This window comes from Sycon ciliatum, chromosome 2 (genome assembly GCF_964019385.1).
Source record: "Sycon ciliatum chromosome 2, ocSycCili1.1, whole genome shotgun sequence".
NCBI lineage: Eukaryota > Metazoa > Porifera > Calcarea > Leucosolenida > Sycettidae > Sycon > Sycon ciliatum.
Window position 1 is genome coordinate 26,471,910 of NC_088644.1, and position 25,186 is coordinate 26,497,095.

Here is a 25,186-nt window from a genome sequence, read left to right on the forward strand (position 1 = left end):
TTGAATTGTTTTCGTTGCATGCATGCATAATAATTATGTGTACTGCACTGCCACTAGTGCACTGGACTCTGGAGACTAGTACAGTGACTGACTGAGTAGGACAGAAAACAATGGCTGGTGAGAAATCATCATCGGACTGCTTATCGGTCACCAATGTTGAAGGGAAAGGCCGTGGCTTGCTAACTTGCAAGCCCTTAGCTGCTGGACGTGAAATCTTGATTGAGAAACCACTCTTTCATCTTTCGGTCAAGAGCAATGTCTGTGACTTTTGCTTGAGAGAGGAGTAAGTACCTTTAATACATGTAGCACTCATGAGCCTTTCTAATCTGTACACTCTTACGATCGGGATTCCAAGAAGAAGAGAGTTTTGTCAATGCAGACAAAATAAGTTTATAACTACTACTTGGGAAGGGAACACAATAAAGGACTGAATCTCAATTTTAATACTCACCGTGTCTGTCTGGCTTTCTTACACTACAGTCTTACTTTGAAATTTCTACTAACATCACGTTGCACACACAAGAGCATATTACACAGTACAACAAGGGCAAGGCTATTTTGTAGCTACCGTATTTTCCGGAGTATAGTGCGCACTTTAGATGTGCTATTTTAGGCCCTAAATCGCAGGTGCGCATTATGCTCCGAATATGAAATGCATGTACTTCAATGAAGATTGAAGTGCGCACCCCCAATGAAGATTGAAGTGCGCGTTATACAAAGGTGCGCACTATACTCGGGAAAATACGGTACTCCAAGCAAGAGTACAATAGCGTAATGATTACTAGTAGCAAGAACACAATAGTGTAATGCTTACTAGTATGTTGGTGTCAGATTTAAATTTGTAGCGAAATGCTAGGAAGGTTCTCGTTCGATTTCCGGTTGTGTCAATCAATCTTTTCTTCTCGCTCCCAGGCTGCCCAGTTCCAGTTACCCAAAGGTCAGGGCCCGTGCACTCTCACCGTCACATTATGACATCGCTGGTCTGGGCCTCATTTAGGGTCAGCATATCAAGGCCGCGAGCTGGCAGCCTCGAAAGCCCACGGATCACGTAGAACCTTTAATTCCGAGGTCCTTGAAAACCCACACAGTCGGGTGCTGTGATCTCTTATGGTCTCTCAATGCTGCCACTCCCTGATCTTGGCTATAAAACAGTGATCATAGCACGGGAGAATTTAATGCTGGTTTGTTTTCTGATGCGGTGCTGTGTGTGTGTGTGTGTGTGTGTGTGTGTGTGTGTGCGCGTGTGCGCGCGTGTGTGTGTGTGTGTGTGTGTGTGTGTGTGTGCATGTGTGTGTGTGTATGCGTGTGTGTGTATGTGCGTGTGTGTGTGTGTGTGTGTGTGTGCTTGCATGTGCTTTCATGTGTTGCATTTCCATGTGCTTCCAGTGAGAGTTGCAAACGCTGCACAGCATGCAAGCTTGTCTACTACTGTGGTCGTGGCTGTCAGGTGAGATAGGCTGAGTCTCTCTACAATTACAGGCCTAGGCACTATGGACAAGTGGATGGCGATGTTTAACTTGACCAATATGGCTTGAAAGTGCTACGTCACAGCTAGCCCGGAGTCATACCAAAGCTGTTTGCTTGGGTGGTTTTCCTTCACATCAGCGTGACGCATCCGCCGGGCGCTTGGGTGGTTTTTCTTCACATCAGCGTGACGCATCCGCCGGGACTGTTCGGCACCCGGCAGTGCTGAAGTGTTATTTACTCCCTGATTTCATAACGCCTGTCTTGCGCCTTATTTGCCCTAACACAAACTAGTGTCAGATACTCGTAGACTACTGGCCAGTGAAAACATTGCCATGGATACTGCCAACTCCAGTAACGTCGTGCCGCGTTCGAGTGCACAGCCCAGTGGTAATAGTCCTGAGGCCTTGCAGTGCCTGACGGTGTTCTATTCATAAGGGCTAGTATCATCGGCCAACTCAATTCCATTTAGCTGTGCATTGTTTCCTACTGTTCCTTGTCGTCGTTACCCCCTTTCAGAAATCGGCGTGGAAAGTGCACCGGCTTGAATGCCCAAACTTGCAAAATGTTCCAGCACCACCGTCCGGTGAACTTCCCCATCAAAGCTTTCGATTTGTTGGCCGTGCCCTGCTGGTCGGTGTCAGTGAGGTGAGTTTAGAGCGGACTTATTACTGTAAACCGCCCAATGTTTGCATCAGTAAATTTTTGCGATCTCTCGGAACCAGCGAGTTTACGATGGCGAATGTTTGCGGAGCACTGTGGCCACACGTATACACCCACTGTTGAAGTTTGATTTCATGGTGGTTAATATCTGCGTTATGCTCTTCTCGCAAAATTAGCAAACATTAATACGTCACAAACATCAGGCAGTCTACAGTATTCCATCTTTATGGAGAGAATTTATGATGGATTGTATGCCATGTTCTGTTACAAGTTTTCTCTCACTTTCCATCTCTCTCCTCTTGTGACCTATTAGTCTCATCTTGCAGTCAATGACTTGTATTGATGATTGTTATGCTTATGTGTGTTCAGGGCAGTACATGTCTGGACGAAATGAAAGACATGGAGGCACGTGAGTGATTCTGCGCAGTTTGGCACTGGAGTGTGTGTGTAGTGGTAGTGTCTCCATCTTGGACAGTGTTCACCCTCATCCATGAAAAGTACGGTGTTGTACTGTTTTGCCAGTGTGCAGTGGAACTCAGGTTTTTTGTTTGCTGCAAGGAGCAACTGCTGTGTGTCTTCTGCTGTATGGATTGATTGCTGATTGATGCCCAAGACATCGTGCACTCGCTGTGTGTAGTCTCCTATTTGCTATTCTGATCGTATATGGTTCTATTTTGTTGTTGTGTTGTAGATTTGGATAAATACATGAACAATGGCAGTGCTGTCAGCAGCTTGCTGTTCATCATGACAAAGTACCTTGGTGGTGCTAGCAGTCACTCGTTTGACCAGAGCTTGATCATCGCTATAGCTGCAAAGGTATTAGCTATTGTATTGGCAGAGCGAGTGTGTGTGTGTGTGTGTGTGTGTGTGTGTGTGTGTGTGTGTGTGTGTGTGTGTGTGTGTGTGTGTGTGTGTGTGTGTGTGTGTGTGTGTGTGTGTGTGTGTGTGTGTGTGTGTGTGTGTGTGTGTGTGTGTGTGTGTGTGTGTGTGTGTGTGTGTGTGTGTGTGTGTGTGTGTGTGTGTGTGTGTGTGTGTGTGTGTGTGTGTGTGTGTGTGTGTGTGTGTGTGTGTGTGTGTGTGTGTGTGTGTGTGTGTGTGTGTGTGTGTGTGTGTGTGTGTGTGTGTGTGTGTGTGTGTGTGTGTGTGTGTGTGTGTGTGTGTGTGTGTGTGTGTGTGTGTGTGTGTGTGTGTGTGTGTGTGTGTGTGTGTGTGTGTGTGTGTGTGTGTGTGTGTGTGTGTGTGTGTGTGTGTAACCTTTAAGGCAGTGGGTCAACAGGACAGGACAGGTGTGTGTGTGTGTGTGTGTGTGTGTGTGTGTGTGTGTGTGTGTGTGTGTGTGTGTGTGTGTGTGTGTGTGCGCGCGCGTGTGTGAGACAGTTATCGCAAGTCTTGATCTGTCTCATTTAGATCTTGTTCGCTATCGTGGCTATAAGAGAAAATCTGTGGATGCATATCCAGTGCATTGGCAGATTTGCGTGCTTCTCTTGCGACGGGCGTATACATGGTACATGGTATATGGTGTGTGTGTGTGTGTGTGTGTGTGTGTGTGTGTGTGTGTGTGTGTGTGTGTGTGTGTGTGTGTGTGTGAGAGAGAGAGAGAGAGAGAGAGAGAGAGAGAGAGAGAGAGAGAGAGAGAGAGAGAGAGAGAGAGAGAGAGAGAGAGAGAGAGAGAGAGAGAGAGAGAGAGAGAGAGAGAGGGGGGGAGAGAGAGAGAGAGAGAGAGAGAGAGAGAGAGAGAGAGAGAGAGAGAGTGAGTGAGTGTGTGTGTGTGTGTGTGTGTGTGTGTGTGTGTGTGTGTGTGTGTGTGTACGTCTCACTGGCTTACTCACTCCCATGGATTCATATGCATGACGTGGTTACCTACTCCCTCATAATATATGCACTACAGTCTACGATTTTTGTTTTTAATATATGCACTAATTTCTATCCCTCTCTCTCTCTCTCTCTCTCTCTCTCTCTCTCTCTCTCTCTCTCTCTCTCTCTCTCTCTCTCTCTCTCTCTCTCTCTCTCTCTCTCTCTCTCTTCTCTCCTCTCTTTGCATGTGCCCGCTGTTTAGGTTGCTTGTAACAGCATGAGTATTTACAACTCCGAGTTTCAGAATACTGGCATAGGCCTATATGCACGGTAAGTGACTTTGTTTGTGCCTGCTTTCCTGTGTGTCACCAGCCTTTGGCCAATCCTTTTAAAAATTAAAAATCAATCAATCAATCAATCAAAATTTGGATTGAATTGTCGTGCACAGTTCTTGATACAAGCGAAATGTCTCAGTACTCCTCGTCAGTTTTGTGCCATGTTGTCACACTAGCTGACTGTCTATGATCTGGTTACATTGGTGGGCAGTTAGTCATAACTCGTAGCATTTTGTCCTTCCTTTTATCCATGATTACATTGGCTCAATATCCAAGTTAAAGTTTTTTTTTCGCTTTGCTTTCCTATCAATGTGCTACTACTGTGCTATACTAGCTTATCATGTCCATGTGATGCTTATGTCTGACTTTCTGTGCACTATTTTCATGTCCATGCGAACACAGGTTGTCGAAAATAAACCACTCCTGCGATCCGAATTGCGTTGTCATGTTTAATGGGCCGACGGCACATCTTCGCACTCTCAAAGCTATTGCTGAAGGTGAAGAGGTGAGTTGCTGTGTTTGGCTGCCATTGCCAGTATTTATCAGGAAAATTCAGACTATTTACCAGACCAGACCTGAATTAGTACGCTAAATTTGCCATCATCGGGGCCCCCGCACCAGAAAAAACGTAAAGATTGACAACAGCCGCATGGGTGCATGGTACTGTATGGGCATGTACACTCACTTTCTTCAAGCTGCACAATCTTCACTGCAGCCACTTCAGGCGTCCAACTCTCAACCATCACCGCTCACCACAGGCGCACCGTTGTATGGTGTCCAGGTTGTTCGGAAACAAACCCCGGGGGGTTTGCTTGAACTGGGCATCATCATGATCATAGACTGCTTTGAAGTACATGCACCTGCCTAGAATACTAGAGACCTGAGGAGTGAGGACTATGGTCGGTTGGTTATTGTTGGTGTTGGCTTGTAATTGTATGGCCAATTCATTCACTTTGTGTAGCAGCTGCCGCTGCAGTCAAAACAAAGCTCAAAGCCGAACTTGCAGAAAATACATAAGCCACCGAGGGGTTGGCAGACGCCTCTCCACCGCTTGCTTGTTTCAAGTTCCCATGTGTGACTGGCCGGGACCTCTCCGACAATGATCATCTTGAATCTCGTTTTACAGGGCTTGAAAAGCTCTTGGTGCGTATTCTTTTGAGTCCCTGACTAATACAGTGTACTTTGCTGCAGTTCCCCATAATCATGCCAGTGAAATAGGTATTGTGTTGTTCTGAATTCTCAGTTGGATTCTGCCATGGTAGCTTAGCACAAGAGGGAGAATGAGGGGGAAACTGGAGAGGCCAAGGCGCATTTCCTGGGACACAGATTGACAGTTATTATTTTGTAATAAAATAATAAAGATCTCAAGTCAATCTCTTTTCTCTGTCATTTGCAGATAACGATCAGCTACATTGATGTGCTCAATACCACGGAGAGACGCAGGGACCTGCTTCGAACACAGTTCCACTTCTTCTGCACGTGTCCCGTGTGCGTTCGAAGCTCACAAGGCGATCAGGTATGCCACTGCCGTGTCACGTAGACTCATTATCACTCCACTTTTGCTTTGACCCGTGCGCTTGACTCCACCAGAATTGTCAGGCACGTCTATTTGTGATCGCCGCATCCCGACATTCTGTCTCGATGTGTTTTGGCATTCATGTACTTGTAGCTGATGCTCCGCTTTAGGAGCTGCGTCTGCGCCTTGATCCACAGAGGGTGGTGACGTCCCTACAGATGTGGAAAACTCGGCCTCCTGCCGAGTTTAACACGATCTGTGATTCTTTATATTTTTTAGCTGACGCTGACTTTTTGAGTACATTGAGTGGCGCTGTCAAACTCTTCTGCTTCGAATGCATGAACTAGTTTAGTGTCACATGACTGTCTTCTGTCCTGGTTGATAGCAGTGTGTTGCTTGGTTACCTGTGTCATCCAGGATGCAAGCACCGGGACTGTAGCGCTGCTGGACATGGCACCTGTCGCTCAGCGAGCCGATGCCAGCTGCCCGGCGTGCGCTGATGACTGTGGCTTTCCAAGTGAGTCGTACAGTCTTCTGCGCTGTCTTTTAACTCTTATACTTCACTTGGGTACGACCTAGGGCTGAAACGATCATTCAATAACTCCTAACGATCAACCGATATCATTAACGATCAATATATTGGTTTTATCGATTCTTGTCGGCTCTACCTGTGCACCTCGGACACCAGTTTATGAAGAAATTCCATGATACCTTTGCTACGTTAGAAATTTGTGGCACCCCACTGTTGGCATTTGTAGATATCTGGCTAGTTTCATCAACATGAACTAGAGAATTTCATGTTGTTTCTAGAGCAAAAGTCTTGTCACCACCCTCTGGCAACTGCTATTCTCCAACCTCTCCCACAAATGAACTGAAAAGGCAAAGTTTTCTCTCCTTTTACTGCGCTTGAAAGTACATACATTATCGTACTCGTATTCACTATCGGATGGAGTGCAAGGGCTAGAATACTGTCACGGATATGCATGCATAAAAATCGTTAGCACTTGCTTTGAACACTAACGATTATCGATCGCACTCTTAACGATCGATATGCGAGTTATCGGTATACTTGTTTCAGCCCTAGCGCCGCCCTACTACGACCCCTTTGTCTCAAAGTCCTTTTACAGAATGGCTCGCTTTTGTTGTAGTGCCTGTCTGCTTTCTGTTAGCTTGTAGATTAATGTAGTTCTTTGGGTAAATTATATTGTTGTGAGCAAATGGCACTGGTCGGATGTTGATGCAGACATCTGCAGGCAAACATATATTTAAAAAGAGAGGACCAAAGGTTTACAAGTTGTTCGTTTTTTGTCCAACACTAACAATTATAAGCATGATCCTTGGCTCTCGATCCGAGTCTGAATCAAAGAATTGTTTTAAAAAATGTGTTGTGTACATGTATGTGCTTTTGTTGTGTTTCTATCGCATCAGCAACATGGGACACCGGCGATGCAGCGCGTAAGGCCTTAACTGCAATCACAAAGCTACTGCAGTGTGCCACTTGTTCGTTGGGCGACAGCTCCCCGGCGCACTGTCGCTTGAAAGACGCGGCCAGCGACTGCTGCGTGGCTTTGAAAAGCTACGGCGACGCGCTGCGTTTCTCGTCGACTACTTTACCCGTGTATCGCCAGTACTACGGCCGACAGCATCCCAACGTTGGAGTCCAGCTGATGCGTGTCGGCAAGCTGTGCCTGTGTGTCAATGAGGATGCCAAGGGCATGGAGTGCTTCAGGGAGGTAAGGATTATACAGTACGACAGGATGAATAATATCAGTGGTCTTGTGAATGTGTGCTTGGCCTGCTATCTGATTTATTTTGTGATTGGATTGTTGAACACATTCACACTTAGCTTGTTTGTGTTGCTCATGTGTGCAGTAAAAGGAGCCAGAGGTGTATGATTTCATGGCCTAATCAGTAGGGCATAGTCCCAGAAAGACACGTGTGGTCTGCCCGTGAATCCTTCTTTCACAGCATAATTATGTGTGTATCTGTGGCGTGCCTGTGTGTGTATATGTGTGTATGTGTGTATGTCACGTGTGTGTGTGTGTGTGTGTGTGTGTGTGTGTGTGTGTGTCACGTGTGTGTGTGTGTGTGTGTGTGCACGCGCGCGTGCATGTGTATGTGTGCTCTTTCAACTAGGCGCTAACCATCCTGCAGATTTCTCATGGAGACGGCCACCCACTTGTGAATGAGTGTCTGGAAAACTACTATGGTCTTGTACAACAGCAGCAGCAGCAGCAACATTTGTCTATACGATAGTCGCATGCCCGCTGCTGTAACACGAATATACCCTATCCGTCTCATACAGCTCTGAGAGCCTTGGCGTGGGATGTTGATGAAGAGCAGTTCTCAAGCTCTTCTCTCTTCAGTCATACACAACTGACATCATGCTAGAGCAGAACCTTGCTGACTGAGCAACACGATTACAGTTGTCATTCAATTATGCCCAGTGTGCTACTGGTCCAAGGAGACAACCCAGCAACAACCTATAGATTGGAGATCTGCCCTACCTACCTACTTTGTTGACTTGCAGTATTTCCAGGTTGGCACCTTGTGGATGCAGAGTTGCCTCTGACGCACAGCTATGATCCGGTGAGAGATGACGGCTATGCCATATGCCTCCTGATGAGGCCAGTACAGCACGAGAGTGACTGGAGGCGTTGTTCTGCGATGCACATTGTGCATTGATCGGATCGCCAGCAGTACATAGTAAGAGACAGGGATGTGTTCTTTCCAGCAGCGGAACCCATTGGAACCTGTTAGGGTGCTTCCTGCTCAGAGAAAGCTGCTGGAGTTTCTCTCGTTTGCAGGTAGCCTCGTAAGCTGCCTCAACTGGAGCGGTGCGTGGCTTGATGACGAACATCAGAGCATTGCTGTATGGTGCAACACGGCAAGCATTTGGCCATGGCCCGTATGAAGCCTAGCTCGTCTTTGGCATTGACCACCAGCACTTCCAGCACTGTTACATGGACCTGAACGTGCCTATGGTGCAAATGCTGTGCTGCTGCTCTACGTGTGTAAGAACGACTGTTGGAATAGAACACATGTGCAATTATGAACCTGTGGCCCATGTATCCCATGAACCTGTGGCCCATGTATCCCATCTATGCTGCATACTACTACTTTTAAAGTATAAGCTACATTTGATGAGCTTGCTTATAGTGACCTTCGTGACAAGTTCAGCCCATTTGAATGGTGCATGATTGTGTTGCTTTGGTGCTTGTTGGCGGCACACCAGAAAAATCCGTTGTCGGCTGTGCCACAGTGATTGCCGGTATGTTCTTCTCTAGATTTATTTGCCCATGCACCCCGACCTTCACTTCACTCACCACAAAATGCGGGGTGTGCAGGCTTTAAAAAAATGTTTAATGCTCTTTATCTTTCCGTGACACTGCAAAGCCTCAAGCAAGGGGTTTCAGTGCTGAATTCTTTAAGTCTTGGCTTTTCGCGGCAGCAGCAAGCGGCATCCAATGCATGTTCTTCCATGTGTCACCGCAATCGATAATCTATTTGCCGTGTACAGTATGCGGTAGTTTTCGATGCATTCAGCGGCCAGCGCTGCAGGGCAGTATGCAGTCAGTACTGCGTGTGATCACATGACTGTGTTATCTAGACTATAGTATAGAGTGCAGTGCAAAACGTTATGCATGATGGCATGATAATAGAATGCGATCCGAATAGGATTGAGAAATCATGAATGCATTGAACTTTTGAAGGCAGATTTGACACATGCCTAACAACTACAGTAGCACATGACATGACCCAGCCAAGTTCAATGTCAAATCTCACTCTATTGTGGGCCGCTGCGTTCACTGTTCAGACTATCGAATACAATAACCCAGGCAATGGGCCGGGGGGGGGGGGGGCCGGGGGGCAACTTGGCAAGTGAGTGAACACAAATGAAAAATAAAGGACCTAAAGCTTACGTAATGCCCTAAGGGCATTACGTAAGCTTTATGTCTCCGATCCTTCATCTCGATCTCCTGAGCACAAAAACAGTCCATGCGCCAAGGGCCAAAAATCACCCGAATCTTTATGCAAAATGAAGATGACGACGCCGCTTTTTTCGACTTTTTCTGTGACCAATTTTGAGCGGAATCATCATTTTGATCGTCTTCGATTTGGCATGGAAGACTTTCATGAATGCTATTGTAACTTGGCCTGCTGAGGGCTAGGATAGTCCCTAAACAAAATCTGGAAGCCGTTCCGCCAGAGATTTTTCCGTCATGTTGCAGCAGAGCCACTTTTCTCAATTTTGCGTCGTCCAGAATTTATGATTTTTGGATGCCAAAATACTTGATGGCGTGAGAACCAAAAGTGAACTACCGGACACCGTCCAGACCTTAGGTATGTATAGTCCATTGTCCTAGGCTGCTCATAAAGCAAAAATTGTCTTGATAGTAACTTGCCCAAAAATTTGGCGAATTTTTCCTAATACCCTAGTTGCCAATGCACGAGAATCACGAAAACTGGTATGGCTGATGGATTTCTGATTTTCTTCTCGTAAACTTGAGAACAATTATCTACGATGTTACAAATATTAATAGGTGTTTTGAATGTGAACAAATATACTTCAAAAGGCTGATCACGTTCTCAGATCAGCTGCAAACGAGGGTCAAAATTGTAGTTCAGAGCGATGTCCATTGAGGCACTTCACCCGATTTTGCAGTTCATACATGGTAGTCATGGGAATTTGGGTAGAATTAAATATGTATGTATGCACTCTTATTTACTCCATAGACAAAGACATGTTCTGGAGTCTCATGGTGTTTGGCAGGCGCAATTATTACTTTCATCGTTTCTCGGTGAATTAACTCACTCCACCATTCCACACTGCACTCTTAGCCGACCCACGCCGCTTGCACATCACCAACACAACGGGGACATTCCTGTTGAGATATTCCTGCCCCGTAAGCCAAGAAAAAAAGGACAGCATTAGTTACACATTACAGTGAACAGACCCTGACAAGAGGACCATATCGTAATGGCCCATGCGCTTATACACACGCTTTTGCCGTATTTGTAACTTTTGCAGGTCGATTGGTCTCACATAGAGGCACGCACATGTGCTTGTAGTTGTGTTACCAGTATGGAATGTGGAAGCTGTGCATTAAACCCTGTAAAAATGGCATATGGTGGTATCAGCGTGTCGTGGCCCGTGGGATTGGGTTCATCTATGAAGTACAAGTAGGGCTGAAACGATTATACCGATTACTCGGTCATTGATCAATAATTCCTCACAATCAACTTCATAATCGTTACGTTATAGATTACTCGTTATCGATGTTGAGTTCAAAACGTACTGGAAACCCCATTTTGTGAAGTTTGAATTAGTTTCCACCGTGAGTACCGTAGTTCCGCGCATATAAGCCCATGGGCCTATATCCGGATATAAGCCCACCTCCGTTTATAGGCCCATGGGCTAATGAACAGACCCAAACACCGTTTAATACGGAACCGATAATACAGCATGTCAGTGCAGACTACATTACCAGTACCGGTACCTACGGTAGGCGGACAACCGCGCACAGACTTGTACTTTTTCGCGTGCCAGCTGCCTTCAAAATTCGAATATAGGCCCAGGGCTAAAAAACGAACCATTATTACTGATTTTTTTCCGGGAAAATGCATTATTTCGTATATTAGCCCATGGGCTTATATGCGTGGAACTACGGTATGCAGTTGCCAGGGGTATGGCTTATGTTCTGAGGTTCAATTGCATTCAGAATACACTGTACAGTCGTCCCTCTCTAATCCGGCACTTGTTTATCCGGAACCCTTGCCAACCGGCGCACTTTCTGACGAAACCGATTTTTTTCGTTCAATTCCTACATCTTAATCCGGCACTTGAATTCCGCCTCCGGCAGTGACTTTTTGAAACGAATCACTCAAACTGCACGTAGTTTGATTTCATAATCCGGCAGTACGATCGTACAGGTGCACTCCTTGCCAGGCCAGGCTAGGCCAGTCTGGTCAATGTTGTGCAGGAGACAACGGCTAAGCAGTCAACCATACTTTCTTATTTTAGCAAGGAGTAGTGTCCTGCCAATTTTCAGGTGTGTGTGCGTGTGCGTGTCTGTGCAAGAGTACATGTGAACATGTTCTCTGTTTTACTTTATCATGTTATCACTGTGTATATTCCCGGAGAACAATTGAGAATATAAAGCCGTGCACCAAATACTTGGGTCAACACGGAAAAACCCTGCGTTTTGACGTATGATACATGCATGCAATTGGGTAGGGCCGGGTCAGAGGGCAGGATTTCTTAATCCAGCATCCTCGTTAATCCAGCAGAAAACGCCGTAGCAAAAGGTGCCGGATTAGAGAGGGACGACTGTAGTAGTTTACATGTATACTAGTCACGATGCTTATGACTAGGTGTGGCTTTTCATTTTGTTTTTGTCCATGCAGGAGTCAGGATTATGCCATCTACTGAACATTGTCGCATGCGTTCCTATAGAGCAAGCTGGCTGCTCTCCATCTTGATTATGGACCTCAAGTGTGGACCCAACTGGTTAGAGAAGTGAAGGAACAATCGTCATGGTGTACTCTCAGGCCAAGGGTATGCCTTGTGAAATGTGCCATGTGCAGTTACTAGAGGGATTGTCTCGTTCTTTTTCAAGCTGTTCGGTCACAGGCAATACTGCCACATCCCATGCACGGCTGAACTGGTTTTAAGAGTACGTGCACACCCGTGATGTCCTTTGCCGAGGAATGTGGTCCAGCGTTTCGAACACAGCACGCTGACCATTTACAGCTCGTTTGTAGTGGATTGTGTGAGTTTGGTCTGGTGGGATTCGTAGCCGTGTTTAAACAAGCCACTGGAGACAGATTTTCAGTGCCTCTGTCTTGGTTGAGGTTTTTCCAATCATATTCTGTGCACATATGGGTATCCAAGTGCCTGTCGAGTATCATGGTCATGGTCACTGCATACAGATCCATGTGGCTCTCGAATATGGACAACAGTCTTCTGTTTGATGGCCAGGCCTGGTGAGTGTTGTCCTGATTTGGTCACTCTATCTTATGCCGACATTCAGTGTGTAAATGCTGGTGCTGGCTAGACTGTGAAGTATGGGGAATGACACATGTGCTTTTCTCAAGATGCTCGTGTAGAATTCATTCCCTTTGACCGAAAGCTTGTGTTCCCGGATCCTGTTTGTAGCTGTACACAATTTCTCCGTTCTTCCTTGTGGTTAACTTTCGCCTCCGACTATCCCTAACCATCATCTCATTGGGGCGTCTGTCCATGACGTGGCTGGCTGGCATCGGAGTTGGGCACTGCCCTGTCATCCACTGGCATAGTGTTGAACCTAACTGACTTGTATGTCACATACTAGCTGGAAGTTGTTTAAAGGGTTCGGTTTCAGTCTTTTTATAATTATACCGGTAGTAGCTTTACCATAATTATTCCTATTACTCTTCAGACATCAATCCTGAATGGCATAAGCGAAAGTGGCACCCCCGCCACCTACGCGGACATGCTTTTAATAATAATAATAATATAATAATAATAACTTAGCTATTTCCTTTTCTCGCCCTTAGGACACTTTCTTCACCATACGCTGTGTTTCTTTGGCCGTAAAAGAGGCAGTCTGCACTTGTATTGAGTTTCCTCATTGTGATGGAGATGGAAAAGAAAGCACACATATAGCACTTCCTGCCTGTGTCTCGGCTATAAGCACTTTTAGCTGCTACCATGTAGTTGACTGAAACCAGGGTGTGCCAGATTATTGATCAAGAATGCATGCTGCAGCTCGGCTGTTTTGTTCCTTTTCTTATGTAGATCTACAGTGAAGGAATCGAAATCGCATGTAACGTGCAATGTGTTTGCAAGTGAAATAATGTGAAGTCCCCCCCCCCCCCCCGGAATACCTGCGCTCGAATGTACTATCATGTGGTCCATGTGCATAGCTGTGGTCCATTATTGTATTGGTTCAGCGCTGTATTCCGGTGTATGTGCTGAAGTTGTTTACAGGTAGAAATTGACGGGGGCACACCAAGTTCTTTACATCACATGTACATGTACAGTAGAGCCTCGTTAAAGGGGAAGTTAAGCCTAAAATCAAATTTTCACCAGTTGTAGTCTTCGGGGTGCTGAGTCGAATGGTCTTGGTCCGAGGAAGCTGAGACGCTCCCTTCCTTCTTTATTCCCAATCGAACTTGAGCACTTCCACCGAAACTGTGTGCCTGCGCACTACTAGATAGGGATTTGTATGGAAAGTCACTAAAAACGCCGTTTCGTTCTTATAAAAGCACGGATGACCGTGGTTGGTCCATATGTTGTAGTCTTTTGGACGCTGAGTCGACTGGTTTTGGTCCAGAAAGGCCGCGATGCAGCGTTCGGCCCTTATTCCCAATCGAACACGGTTGAGTAAGCGGTCACGTGCTCATGCGTATACCAGCCGCCTGGTCACCGTGCCTGCAGGCTACAATTTTCAGATCAAGGTTCAACTCAAAGGTTCAAAGCAGGGAGTCGTAAGAGGCTTTTGCGACTCCCTGGTTCAAAGGTTCAACTCGAGTGACATAAACGGGCCCAAACAGTGTAAGTGAGCACGTGATCGCTTACTCAACCGTGTTTGATTGGGAATAAGGGCCGAACGCTGCATCGCAGCCTTTTCGGACCAAAACCAGTCGACTCAGCGGCCAAAAGACTACAACATAATTATGGACCAATCGCGGTCATCCGCGCTTTTATAAGAACGAAACAGCGTTTTTAGTGATTTTTTCCATACAAATCCCTATCTAGTAGGGCGCAGTCACCCAGTTTCGGTGGAAGTGCGCGAGTTCGATTGGGAATAAAGGAGGAAGGGAGCGTCTCAGCTTCCTTGGACCAAGACCATTCGACTCAGCACCCCAAAGACTACAACTGGTGAAAATTTGATTTTACGGTATACTTCCCCTTTGAAGAACATGGAGCCCAAGAACACGCAGCCTGAAATACTAATAATTAAAAGAACGCCAGAAACCAAAGCTGAGAATGGGGCATATCATTTTCTACCGTTCTATAATTCAGCTTTTGTTATACATGTACACATGTTATAAAGTGCACACTCCAGTACAATAAGAGTCTAAGAATGTGCTATAACTCAGAACGCAGCCATATTGCTAAAAGATTGACTCAACTGCAGTTCTTTGCGCACATATCATACTAAGAGTCCATCACACATCTCCCTTGGGGTTGTGGACTCTTGGATCATATTCCCATTGACATTCACAATGACGGCTTAAGACCTTTGCGCTTCATTGAGAATTGAAACCTACTTCAAGCTGTCCTGAGAGTACATTACAACTTTCAGTTTCGCACGAATCTTACAAGAGAAGTTCATGAGTAATAATAGGGAGGTTTAGTTCCCACGTAACGGAAACGCGTACGTGGGTGATCCACGTAAAGTGGATGAAGGGCACCCACGTTGCAATGTTGTGTTTAGTCACACGGAACAAACAAAAGCATGAAGCTAAAGGCCAAAACCTGGTCAAAGACGAAGCTACCCCGGCCTAAGAAGCTCATCGAATATTTTGATTTCGTGCTTCGGAAACTTCTTCAGCTGAGCACCCTCACAGCTCGCACAATGCGCTCCATTCTGATTTTCACCCACGTTGTGGCGGAACGTGGGTGAGCCTCCATACACGGTATGTCGTGAATCAGAAAACGTCTGTACGTGGGTCACTGAGTATCACGTGGTACACCCACGTAAAGTACCCACGGATTACGTGGGACTAAACCTCCCTAATAACATGATTGCAAGCCCGAAGAACACGCCAATGCTTCATAAACTACATACAGGCTATTGGCTAGGCCATTTTTTAAGGGACCAAAAAATGACATTGAAATTGCGGTCTGCAGACCCTGGTTAGAACTTCGCCATTTGAACGAAGATGATGTGGGCTTCTATCTCAGGCCCCTCAAGAGTGAATATGGGTGCTGGTGCGTTTCTTTGCCATGTAATACGCCTCCCACTGGTGACGACAGACAATGCATTGATTTTGTTTTGTTCCAAACCGTGGAGGCCACCACGACCCCATCAAGAACCGGACACCGATGAACGCTTCTGGAAGTGTTTCCACATAGGTGGAGAGTCAAAGGAAAGTATCGATGTCTACATACTACCTTGCCCAAAAATTTGGCGAATTTTTCTTTGCCACTTGCCTGATTTTTACGAATATTTGACAGCTCCCACAAGAACACTCCCAGCGACGTCGAGACAATGAGTAACGACCACTAAAACTGACTTACATAAGGTCAAAGACCCAATCAAGGTGTCCGGAAAGCAAAACTTCCGCAAGCAGGCACTAATGGAAAGAAAACTGCAAACGACTCGAGACATCTAACATTTTCTTGACAATTTTTCAACGAAGATTTGAATATATTCAGCTCCGAAAAGTGGCTAATCTGCATAAAAAAGTACAACTTTTAGACGACTTTTTCGGTCTTGGCGCATGGACTGAAAAAGGCACATGTTTGTAAATTGTAAGCCGCACGTGGACTTCGTACATGTGAAGAACTCCTCCTTTCTGGATGAGCAGATCAGACAGAGAGAAGAAAACATTAATTTTTACTTTTACTTTTAGCAAGAGTAGTTTTAGCTTTGCTGTTGTTCTACGGTGCAAGCAGCCAACTGGTTTACCAGAGTAGACGCTTGGGAAGGAAAAGTGCTTCGTCACCGTGAAACGTGCCTGCATTTCGACCACGGTGGAACGACATATCGACCCTCCCCGAAGTGCCCTGTCTGAGCTGAGTGTCACTGTCTCACTGAGCTGAGCACATACATGCGGACTCGCAAACGTGACAAAGAGATTCGCGCATGATGAACACTGCATGCAGGGTACTCATGGTACTGCCGGTCTTTTGCGTGAGTTGTACATGATAATGATGTAGCTGAACAGACAGACGTGAACTGCATCTTGAGACTTTGAGCTCAACATCGGTCGTTGAGATCGTTTTTGTTTCAGATCCTTCTCGCTTTCGGTGAAGAGCAGAAGTGAATCAGTGTCGCGGCGTCCTTAGTTATTTATAATATTTCCAATTTTGCTGGAGCAGAGTCACCACCTTGATCTATCCATGTCGAGTGCTGTTGCAAAATGTCCATTCCTCCGGCAGACTTCCAAATCGTTCCTGGCGAATGCTGGAGGATCTCTAAAGTCATACGCTGAGCAATGTCCAGTTATGAGAGATGTCCTGGCTAATCCTGTTCGAGCAGCTTGTACAATTGCAGGTGAGAGGAAAGAAATTCTTACTGTTGAGGCTGTCTTGTCCTGATGGCTTTCATGGTTCGTGTGGTGGATATGGATTTGAATTCGTCCTTTCTTTTTCTTGATTTTATAGGTGTGAATTTTTTGAATTCCGGAACTCCTCAAATCATCAAGCGCTTCTGAAGTATTTGGTCTGTTTTCTATCTTGTGATATTTAATTTAGCTCCTGCAACTGCTCCTGCGACTGCTTTTGTGGCGAAGTCAGAGGGAAGCGAGGAAGGTGAGGCGAGTCATGGCGTAGTTTCGCTTTCTTGGCTTTGTCTTTCTTGTATAATTTTACATTCAATGTGAGGATAGTTCACATCTCGTGGCATAGTAGAACTTAGTCGCACAGTCGTGTTGTTCCTTTTCCGGATGGGCTAAGTGGTATTTGGTGCATGCAGTGGATCACTCTCAAGTAGGGCTCATACTGTCGGTGGTGTGTTGTGTATCGTCTGCTCCGCGATCCGGTTGTTTGGACTCGTTCATCTCAGCGTCACGAGAGAGAAGTCATACGGTACTCATTGACTATATCCCCGTCGCTCGCGTATGCTGCTTGTATTCTTGCTACGGGTGCTGCTGCTCGTGCGTCCGCTTGCGAAACAACAATGTCAAAACTACTCCCATTTGGCCCTGGGTTGCCTCCACTTCTCTACTAGTACTAGTGCGATCCGAGCATTACTTAGTGACTAACTCATCCGTTGCTTTGTGGTCACAGCCCTACGTCAGTTCGTGGAGTGAAGGTCTCTGAGTCTGATTAGTTAGAACTGTGGCAGTATGTGTGTTGTCACTGCACTACGATGGCAATCGCACGCAGCAGCAGCTGAGGCTGCCCTGGCTACCCTAGCCTAGCCTAGACTGTGTGGGTTGTTGTTTTCCTCCGTCGATAGTCGTTAGGATGCTGCACACGCTAGTATACCAGTAACTAGTTTCTCGTCGGATTCTTCGCAGTGAGTCTACTGCAAGAAAGTCGGGAACATCAGCAGCTATGGAGGATTGATTTATGTCCCTAGTTGAATGGAGACCAGTGTAGTGCGGACTTAATTTTGTTTGCTCTGCTGGCTGAACGACGAAGAGATCATGATGTTTTGTTCAACACTAGTACGTCCAAGGGTACATCATGTACTCTTGGTGCGACCTACAGTGACGATACGTTCTTCTTGCAGCTCGCTGTCTTCTCCAGCCAGTCTAGACCCTATGTTTGGATTGCTTGGTAATACGCTGTGACAGTCACTGTTGCTTTCTATGTACACAGACATTGTGGAAGTGCTTATTCTTGTGAAGTATTAGTTGTGGTGTTCTATGACTTTTCCACAACCCAACTTTGTTGTAAAGACTAACGTCATCGTGATTGATGTGTAGGGAGCACTGCCCATGGTGATTGCCAGTGAAAGTGCTGTCTTGCTTTTGATGGACAGTGTTGTTGAAGGGGATCTGGGCTGAGTTTCAGTCCCAACTTCCTGTTGATGAATGTGCAACTCTTGAGTCTTGGCATCCTGTTCAATGAGCACTAGCTGAGTAGTACCCTGCTGTCCTGCTCAGTGCCACTGTGGAAGAATGCTCATGTCATGTTGTGATGTGCATGGGCATTTGCACTCAGCAGGAAGTGGGGATGTCACATTGCACCCTCGTTTTTCTTTTTATGACCCGGACTCCTGTGGAGTCCCACAGCAGTCCCTCATTTGACTGGGGGGGGGGGGGGGGGGGGGGGACGGGACTAGGAATTAGCACTAGGTGTCTGGAGTCTGGACACCCAACTTTCCCATATGCCCTATGTCTATGATCAACTATTGTATGCGGTGTTTGCTTATACATGTATGTCGAAGTCCTGTATCTGTGGATGCCATGCCATGGACATGATAATGGTGCATGATGCAGCAGTGTATTGTGCAGTGTATGTACACGGTACTTCAAGTAGTACTATATTATTGTAGTAGCAGTACCTGGAGGCAGGACCTCATTCCCGGGTTTGTGCCATGTGTTTTTGTGTTCTCAGACCAGGATGTCACTAGGTCAGCATCCCTCTGCCCGATGAACTGCGAGGATGTATGCAAGGGCCGCATGGAGGTCAGACCGCCGAAACCAGCAGGTATGTGTACTCTGCTGCTGCTGCTATTGTTATGACCTCCGGTGACTGTAGGTCTTGGTGTGTATAATTTCTTCCATTATGTTTGTGTGTCATATGCTGATGCCTGTCTTTGTGCGTGTGTGTGGTTGTGGACGGTAGAATAGGTGCAGCAAAGTGCATAAGCCCTTTGCTTGGTGCTCACGTGGAAATAATGCCTGGTGATGATGACCCTGAAAATTTCCCTTTTCACTTTCCCTTGTTGGTTTGTGTTGATACCTGTAGACACTGCGGTAGAGCAGGTGAAGAAGAAGTGTCCCTTTGCTAGCGCTATCCTATCTGTGGCGAACACAACGACCAATGCTCGCAGAGTAGCTGATGCAGTGAAGTCGGCTGCCGACAAGTTCTTGCCCCTCCAGCTTGGTGAGTTTTGTCGGTGCTGCAAATAGGTGTGAATGTGTATATTTTAAAAATGTTACTAAGCCGTGTTCATTGACCTAACACTCGGTGGGTTTACTGGGTATGCATATGTACTTTGCTTGCAAATGGTTGTTGGATAAATAATTTGCCTTCAATGCCGCCAACCTAGCTTGCACATCTTTTTAAAAGTTTTTTGCTTAAATTCATGCTTTCTGTCTGTCTCACATTGTAGGATGTCCTTTCCTTCTGTCACAAGACGATTCTGGTGGTATTCAGTTGGTGCATGTAAGTCTAACGAAATCTGCGGCAGCAGCTCAGGAAGCTCAGCAAAAACAGCAGCATGAGGAATTCTATAAATCATCAGGTACGTCATTCGAAACAATTTGGCTTACTGTAGAGGCTGGTCACTCTCATTGCAGTGCAGCTGTTGCTTTCCGCTTGTACATCGATTTTTCTTCTTCGTTTTCTTTACCCTGATAGGGTTTTTTGTGTGCGTTTGGCTGCGGTTCTGTGAAATCTTGTGTGTGTTTTCTTTGCTGTGTCCCGCTCGTGTAGGTCCCGAGGCTCTGTCATTTGACTATCGGCACTTCTTTGAGGCGCAAGTGCAGGAAAAGAAGCAGAAGAATGTGTATCGCGAGTTCAAGACGATCAACCGCCTGGCATCTGCACACCCGGCAGCCATGAGTTTCTGTAGCGACGTAGCCCGGTCAGCTGTGGATGATGTGCTGCTTAGCTTCAGCGCTGGTGTTGAGTCTGCCTATGGGGCTGAAGGCCGCGACCTGCCTAGCGATGTTGCTGATCTCCTCATCGATATAGTCAACCATACAAACGTTGCGCAGAAGAGCAAAGTTGTCTGGTGCAGCAATGACTATCTGGGCATGAGTCGACATCCTTTGGTCAAGGAAGTAGCACAGTGAGTGGCGGGAGAATGCTGGCAGTTACATCATTTTGTATAGCTTCATGCAGTTACTCGAATTTGAGACATGTCTATAGTGCACTATAATTATACTGATGTGTGTATGTGTGGGAAGGGCAATCTGACTGACTTTGGTGAGAGCCGTGAAATTGTGTGTGTGTGTGTGTGTGTGTGTGTGTGTGTGTGTGTGTGTGTGTGTGTGTGTGTGTGTGTGTGTGTGTGTGTGTGTGTGTTTGAAGTCCAACTTGATAATGCCATGTAATTTGACTGTTCTTTCCACTACCAGGCGTGTAATCGACTGTCATGGAGTTGGTGCGGGTGGAACCAGGAACATCTCTGGAAATGGTCGTTACCACAACTTGCTTGAGCGGGAGCTGGCAGCGCTGCACTCTAAAGAGCAAGCCTTGCTCTTCACATCATGCTTTGTCGCCAACGAGAGTTCTCTGAGCACCATTGGGCGATGGCTACCGGACTGTATCTTCTACAGGTATGCCTGTATCTGGTGTTATAGTGATCCTTTAGTATGACGCTTCTATTCTCTGTGATGTACCGTCACACTGGTCAGGCACTTCTCTGTTTGCCTTTCCTCTGTGACTTTCTATGGTTTTCTTCGTTAATTCGTATCATCTCAGTGGGAATGGCCAGGTGGACTTATATGTGATTTTATGTTCCAGTGTCCACCTGGTGAAATACCGTATTATCTCTAATATAAGCACGGTTCTTTATTTTTTCAATGTACCTCCGCCCCGTGCTATTAATGGAGACGTTCCTTTATTGGAGACTGTTCCATTATTATTTCAACCTCATTTCAGAGGCATGTTGCCATGCCAGATTTATCTGTCAGACACACATTTCAGGGTTTTTTTTCGCCGGTACAGATAATGAATTTACACAGTGTGCTTATAATGGAGACTGAGCACTTTATTTTTTGAATGCTGCCCTAAAGTGTTCTATTATTGGAGACGTGCTATTATTGGAGACTGTGCTTATATTAGAGATAATACGGTATCAGAATGTATGTGTGCTGCGTGTGTGTGTGTGTGTGTGTGTGTGTGTGTGTCTGTGTCTGTTGTTATCTGGCGCTTAAATCTTGATCTGTTTCATGCAGATCTTGTCCACTATAGTTACTATAAGAGAAAATCTGTGGTTGTACATCCATTGCATTTGCAGATTCACGTGCTTCTCTTACATGGTGTGGTGCTGTTGTGCATCTCTTGTTCACTGTTCTTTGTAGTGATATTGGCAACCATGCGTCGATGATACATGGCATTTGCAATAGCCGCTGTCCGAAACGCGTCTTTCGCCACAATGATCTCGATCACCTCGAGCAGTTGCTGGAAGCAGACTGTCAAGAAGAGCTAAGACGTGGCATAGCTCCTCGGCCGAAGATTGTGGCATTTGAGTCAGTGTACTCGATGACAGGTGATGTGTGTCCGATTGGTGATATCTGCGATCTTGCGCATCGCTACGGTGCATTGACCTTTATCGACGAAGTCCATGCTGTCGGCCTCTACGGCAAAACCGGAGCAGGCATAGCAGAACGTGACAACTTTGTTGACAAGGTCGACATCATATCGGGCACACTGGGAAAGGCATTTGGTGTAGTTGGTACGTACCTCTCTCTCTCCCTCTCTCTCTTCTTTGTGTTTGCCTGCATACTTGTTGATCTTTGCGGGGTGGTGGCATTCCTACAGATGCTGAAAACTCAGGCTTACTCAGACTCAAGCGAACCGTGAAATTTTGTTGAGAATGCTGTTTGGATAAATGCGTGATGCTGGCTCGGTTATCTACATGCAGCACTGATGACAATGAAAACGAACCTAATGAATATAACAGCCCTGGGGCTGCATGGCCCCATCACTACAAACCCTAGACCATGCTGTGAACATAGCGTCCATGAGTGGTAGCATTTTCACTTTCTACTTCATTGTACTGCTTACCTTACATCTTGGCCAGAGGTTGATTACTTAGTGGCTGCTCCTTCCTATGTTTGTTTGCTGCTGCTCCATCTCTCAGGTGGCTACATCGCCGGCCCACAATCACTTGTCGATGCAGTCCGCAATGAAGCGCCTGGCTTCATCTTCACCACCTCGCTGCCTCCATCGTCCGTGGCTGCCGCTCTGGTATCCGTGCGTCTCCTTCGCGGTGCAGAAGGCCGGGACTTGCGTGCTCGCCAGCAGGCTAGCGTGCAGATTGTGCGCAATCGTCTTCTGGCAGCCGGCTTCCCTGTCATCGACTGTCCCAGTCACATTGTGCCTGTTCATGTGAGTACCCTTGCTGTACTGATGCTGCAATTTGTCAGCTCTCCTGGCTACTTCATGCGCTCTGTGCATTTCATCTCTGTGCTGCCTGTTGGTGCTCATACATGCTAACAAGAGTGGACTATGAAACTGTGATCACGAGCCAGTGTGTAGTGTGCTACAGTCAGCCTTTCCAAGAACAGCCCTCGACAGTGCATGAGGAAAGTGTCGTTATTTGTGGGTTGGAAGTATGCAGTCGAACGTCCACTACAATGTACGTCTGAAGATTGTGTCATTATTCACGAGTTGTTGTTATACCCGAGGTTGTTACTGTACCTTCATTATGTAACTTGACTTCACCACGCCCTGAACTCATGCTCAGGCCCTCGGAACCTACTACTACTTCTGACACGTGCACATCCATCCGTTTTGCTTGATTCGTTTGAGTCCTGGCACATCCTGTTAAATCATGGTGCATGTGCTTCAGTTCCGTCCGAAAGTTCATTTCCAAACACAGGGAAAGGGTAGTGTTTGATTTGCGCAGCGCCCGGATGAAGTTGCGAGGTGCATTGAAGGCCGCATGCCATGCAGCTGCAGCTGAGCTGCCCCCGAACAAAGAAATCACAATAGCATACTCTTGGTTATAGACTGTTGACGCTGACCTTCTAATGTGTAGATGCATTGGAGGCTTCAAGGTGGTGAGATACACTACATTGTCCATGGCGTAGTAGCATATCAGTGTTGTACGCGTACTGCTGGCAAGCATGCAGGCATGCCGGTCACGGTATGGAAAATATGAATATTCTTTATGCCGGTCACGGTATGGAAAATATGAATATTCTTTTGAAATATATTCGGCGCTCGAGTTCTTATTCTGGAGGTCATCCTGATTTGTGATGTCTTGAAAATGTATACAGAGCACTGTTTTATCTTGTTTCTGCTTTCAGGTTGGTGACGCAGGCCTGTGTACCAAGGTTTCCAGTGATTTGCTGGAAGAACACGGCATCTACATCCAAGCCATCAATCCTCCCACGGTGCCTGTTGGCCAGGAACTGCTACGACTGACGCCAGGTCCGCACCACACCGAGGAGATGATCGACGAATTGATTGCCAGCTTGCTACAAGTTTGGCGCAAACACAGGCTGCCCTTGAACAGTTCTACCCGTGTCACGCCCATGATGAAGACAGCGAATGACATTGAGCCAATCAGCATCAATGCTGCAGAGCCGCTATATGCCGCCGCATAGCTTCGCTCTCGAGTGAATCTGCCAATCGTCTTGTCCAACTGTCATGTCTCAAACAACCTGCTACTCCCTAGTTTCACCGGCGATTCCCATAACTACTCTCATAACATCATACCAGTAGATGTACGAGTAAGGTAATGTAGCTCACATTTTACTCTGTACCTGTAGTTTCTTATATATTTCTATTTCCTTACTCGTCATTTAGTGCTAGTGACTCTCTCGTAGTCCTGGTGTCCTAAACGATACCCGTAGATTGATGTATTTTCGTCTCTATCTTTGGTCACTAACATTGTTGCATGCATGTGCCGGGTTACTCTAGCATCCTCTTGCAACACACTAGACAGTAGTTTAAGTTATAGTCTTGCATGCTATGCCTCCTCATCTTCAGTAGTACCAATATACTAATTTATGACATCATGGCCTTCTACTTCAACATTACTGAGTCTTCGTCTCACCCGTTTCTTCTTGTTAGTTTTAGAAGTTTTAGAATGTATCTCACCGACGAACTTTTAACCAGTCTAATCTGTGTAGGTTGGTCTTCATATGTGCAGATTCATTGTTGCTTTCCTATCCCGATTTAAGCCATGGCTGTTTTTTCTGTGTTTTATTTTTAAATATGACATCATACAAGTAATAGTTGCATAGATCAGGGACAAACTTCTTTTTAAATAAATTATCTTTTCAAGCTGTTGTGCTTTCTATTTCTGAAAGGCAGCACTTTTTAATACGTTGCTCTGTGGCAATTACTGTACTGATAAATCTCTGCTGATTATCCGCTGAGCTCGGGATAATAAAGTCACCAACAAATCGAGACTCGCGCGATATATGTGGACTGTGCACTGTAGATCTACACCAGGGAGTAAAGATGTTTATTACTACAAATAGTATGTCCTCTACTCTAGCACAATAGCAAACAAGATCCAAAAGTAAACAATGGATGGTCTCTCTTGAGCCGTTGTTTGAAACCTGGAGGTTTTGTGCGTTCGTGAAGAACGAGTTGAAATGTCGTAGACCTCTTGTACAAGTACTTCTACCAGGTCCCAGGGAGTAGTAAAATGCTTTGTGTTTTACTACTCACCATTACATTTTTATGTATATAATAAATGTAGAGCCGAAGGATTTATTGCAATTACATACCAGTATAAAAACCGAGTTCCCCCGAGGTTTTTATAACTGGTAATGGTATGTAATTGCAATAAATCCTGAGGCTACTACATTTATTATACATATGTTGACCTTCACTTTCCCTAAAACGGAGTATTTTATAAACAGTATTTATTGGCCCAAAAGCCAATTAATACTG

At 46.0% G+C, this 25,186-nt stretch overlaps 2 protein-coding genes across 4 annotated transcripts; both read left to right on the top strand.

Annotated features, from left to right (window-relative positions):
* The first annotated feature begins 65 nt into the window (after positions 1–65).
* LOC135809416 (histone-lysine N-methyltransferase SMYD3-like) lies at positions 66–9,366 on the top strand. The gene is made up of 11 exons (XM_065322762.1): positions 66–283; positions 1,387–1,447; positions 1,984–2,112; positions 2,497–2,536; positions 2,819–2,943; positions 4,184–4,251; positions 4,659–4,761; positions 5,653–5,772; positions 6,190–6,289; positions 7,201–7,505; positions 7,909–9,366. Exons 1-11 carry the CDS (start codon positions 111–113, stop codon positions 8,026–8,028), a joined length of 1,344 nt encoding a protein of 447 aa, XP_065178834.1. The 5' UTR covers positions 66–110; the 3' UTR covers positions 8,029–9,366.
* A 7,303-nt stretch (positions 9,367–16,669) lies between these two features.
* LOC135809417 (5-aminolevulinate synthase-like) lies at positions 16,670–24,694 on the top strand. Of its 3 annotated transcripts, XM_065322763.1 has the most exons (10): positions 16,671–16,982; positions 17,183–17,239; positions 18,995–19,087; positions 19,349–19,486; positions 19,716–19,847; positions 20,039–20,396; positions 20,686–20,886; positions 21,634–22,007; positions 22,416–22,663; positions 23,587–24,694. In XM_065322763.1, exons 1-10 carry the CDS (start codon positions 16,829–16,831, stop codon positions 23,884–23,886), a joined length of 2,055 nt encoding a protein of 684 aa, XP_065178835.1. In that variant the 5' UTR covers positions 16,671–16,828; the 3' UTR covers positions 23,887–24,694. The 3 variants fall into 3 exon arrangements, with proteins under 3 accessions (XP_065178836.1, XP_065178835.1, XP_065178837.1); XM_065322764.1 differs by lacking the exon at positions 17,183–17,239 and having other exon boundaries at positions 16,670–16,982; XM_065322765.1 differs by lacking the exons at positions 16,671–16,982; positions 17,183–17,239 and adding an exon at positions 17,531–18,211.
* The last annotated feature ends 492 nt before the right edge of the window (positions 24,695–25,186 follow it).